Source organism: Alosa pseudoharengus, unplaced genomic scaffold (assembly GCF_046254945.1).
Source record: "Alosa pseudoharengus isolate Yale_2024_CS ecotype anadromous, Long Island Sound unplaced genomic scaffold, YU_APseudo_1.1 YU_APseudo_1.1_scf_1, whole genome shotgun sequence".
Taxonomy (NCBI): Eukaryota; Metazoa; Chordata; class Actinopteri; order Clupeiformes; family Clupeidae; genus Alosa; species Alosa pseudoharengus.
In genome coordinates, this window is record NW_027468564.1 from 35,275,595 (window position 1) to 35,278,821 (window position 3,227).

The following is a 3,227-nucleotide window of genomic DNA, read 5'->3' on the forward strand; positions in this document are numbered from 1 at the left end:
TTTGATTTATTTTTTCGAATGCACACAGCAGTCTCATGTCAAGTGTAGCCAGTTCCGTTGATTATAGTGGGAACTCACTGTTGCAGCATATGCTCCGCAAACGGAACACACACACACACACACACACACACACACACACACACACACACACACACACACACACACACACACACACAGAGAGACACATACAGACACACACACACACACACACACACACACACACACACACACACACACAAGCACACACACACACACACACACACACACACACACACACACACACACACACACACACACACTGTTTTGCACCCAGTGTAGCATCAGCTGCAGCCCAGCTGAAACAGGCGAGTAGGTGTGTGAATGTGATGTTTTAGTAGATGAGCTCACCGTGATACGGCTGGCACTGCTCTGAGTACAGATTCCATAGAAGCACAGAGACAGTGGTGCTGGTAGAGTCTCTGGCTTTCTGTTCAAACTCAGTATACCTCACTGGCTGTCATCATAACGCTATTTCACAAATGCATTTTGTTGTCTTCATCTGTAGTATGACAATTAAGTTCAGCTTTGTGCAGCTTAAAGCTTTGTGAAGATGGTTTCTCTCTCCTCTCTCTCTCTCTCTCTCTCTCTCTCTCTCTCTCTCTCTCTCTCTCTCTCTCTATCTCTGTTTTCTTTTTATTCACTTTTCTCTCTTTACTAGTTTTATTTATTGAGGTCATATTTTTTCTCATACTTGTTTTAATTTTTAAACTTTAATCTTTCTATGGGCAGTAAAATATTGACATATGTAAAGGCACTCTGCCACTCTGAAGCAACATACTGCTTGTTAAAGTTCACTTCACTTCACTTCACATTTACTCTCTCTGTCTCCGTCTCTCTCCTCTTTTTTCTCTCCTCTCTCCCTCACTTTTACTATCTTTCACTCTCCCTCTCTTTCTCTCATCTCCCTCTCTCTCCTCTCCTCTCTCTCCCCCTTTTACTCTCTCTCTCTCTCTCTCCCCCCCCCCTCTCTCTCTCTCTCTCTCTCTGTCCCCCCCCCCCTCTCTCTCTCTCTCTCTCTCTCTATCTCTCTCTCTCTCTCTCCCCCCCCCCTCTCTCTCTCTCTCTCTGTCCCCCCCCCCCTCTCTCTCTCTCTCTCTCTCTCTCTCTCTCTCTCTCTCTCTCTATCTCTCTCTCTCTCTCTCCCCCCCCCTCTCTCTCTCTCTCTCTCAAATTCAAATTCAAATTCAAATTCAAAAAAAGCTTTATTGACATGACAAGAGCACTTGTGTTGTCAAAGCATACAAATCATAAGTAAGTTAGTGAGGAAACAAAGAGCATAAAAATAAGTAAGAATAAGCAAATAAAAAAGTAAATAAATATAAATAAAATAATAATAAAATAAATTGATAAAATAAATTATAAGAAATGAAATAATAATAATAATAATAATAATAATAGTAATAATAATAAAAAGATTAGAAATGATAGTTCTAGATGAGATGGGATTGAATAGGATTTAAGGTGGTGGAGAGGTGAGAGAATCTGTTCTTGCGTATGTGCTTTCTAACCTTAATTTGTGGCACATATACACAAACTGAGCTGCTAGCTCAATTGTCTGTGTGTCTTCTTGTGACGATGTGCCGCCTCAGCAGCACATCGCACTATGATTAGTTGATTATTATTTAATTAATGATATATGTTATGTCAATTTCATGAATGATTTGTGCGTGTTCTAGATGTTGGGCGCGTTCCTTTGCGCGCGAGGAATGTTGCGTAATATTTGATCATGTGTTTTGGGGGTTGTGCTATGGTAACTTGATGTCATGATGTATGCTTTAGATGTCCGCCAGATAGGGGCGGTGTGCCCGTTTTGGGTGTTTAGACTTCGCAGGTGTCGGCGGAAGTAATTACTTAATTGGCCATTTAAACGCCGGCTTTTCTCTATGCAGGGGGAGTTCAAAGTTTCGTGACGCGCGGTATGGGGCTGATGTGAGTCCTGCGGTCAGGTCTGATTATATAGTGGCATGTAGCCTAGCCATAAGAGACCTTAGCTATTCGTGTTTGTTAAATGTTTTGTTTGTCTTTTTCGTTTTACTTCACGTCGGGTGCGACCGAGTGTCGGATAGGAAGTGGACTGTATTCTTTGATTATTTTTTGCACGCTGTAAATAAAACACCGTGGGCCCTCTTAAACCTGTTGTCTCGGCCTGATTTCTCCTTCACCACTCGGGTACTCTACTACACATCTCCTAAGAGGATTTTCATTTTGGAACTAGTATCTAGTGACATAAATTGTTTATTGTGTCTGCTAAATCTTACATAGAAGTCGTTTCTCAGTAATTGATAAATGGGACACCTATGCAGAAAATGTATTTCATCTTCTCTCTCTCTCTCTCTCTCTCTCTCTCTCTCTCTCTCTCTCTCTCTCTCTCTCTCTCCCCCTCTCTCTCTCACACACACAGGAGCTGATCAGGAAGGGAATCCCTCACCACTTCCGGGCCATCGTGTGGCAGTTGCTGGGCAACGCCACCGACATGCCGGTGAAGAACCAGTACTCAGAGCTGCTCAAGATGTCGTCGCCATGCGAGAAGCTGATTCGTCGGGACATCGCTCGCACCTACCCCGAGCACGAGTTCTTCAAGGGACAGGACAGCCTGGGCCAGGAGGTGCTCTTCAACGTCATGAAGGTGTGTGTGTGTGTGTGTGTGTGTGTGTGTGTGTGTGTGTGTGTGTGAAAATGGAGAGAGAGAGAGAGAGAAGGGGGATGAGCAGGTGAGATGAGCGTGTGACGAGGAGGACAGGTGTCGAGCTGAATCTTATTACGGAGTGTCCTAGAGACCTATGTCTCCTGTGTGACTCCAATTATGGCCCCTCACTCACAGGCATGGGAGAGAACTACACTCAGTCAACTCCTCCTCGTCTTTACCAGACCGTGAATGTACGCTGTGAATAATGTCTGCTTTTTCTATCTTTGTGTGTGTGTATGTGTGTGTATGCGTGTGTGTATGTGTGTGTATGTGTGTGTATGTGTGTGTCTGTGTGTGCGCGTGTGTGTGTGTGTGTGCGTGCGTGTGCGTGTGTGTGCCCGCAGGCATATTCTCTGGTTGACAGGGAGGTCGGATACTGCCAGGGGAGTGCCTTTATTGTGGGTCTGCTGCTTATGCAGGTGAGTTGGCATGGCAACTAAATACAATACAAAAATACAATACACACAAATAACACAACACAACCAAACAGAAACCATGATAC

At 44.2% G+C, this 3,227-nt stretch overlaps 1 protein-coding gene across 1 annotated transcript in view; it reads left to right on the forward strand.

The window, feature by feature from the left end:
- LOC143118481 (EVI5-like protein) overlaps positions 1–3,227 on the forward strand; it is a 29,150-nt gene that overhangs the window by 23,904 nt on the left and 2,019 nt on the right. Inside the window, exons 4-5 of the mRNA XM_076279540.1 lie at positions 2,441–2,665; positions 3,070–3,144. Coding sequence (XP_076135655.1) covers positions 2,441–2,665; positions 3,070–3,144 — 300 coding nt within the window. The remainder of the gene's footprint in view (positions 1–2,440; positions 2,666–3,069; positions 3,145–3,227) is intronic.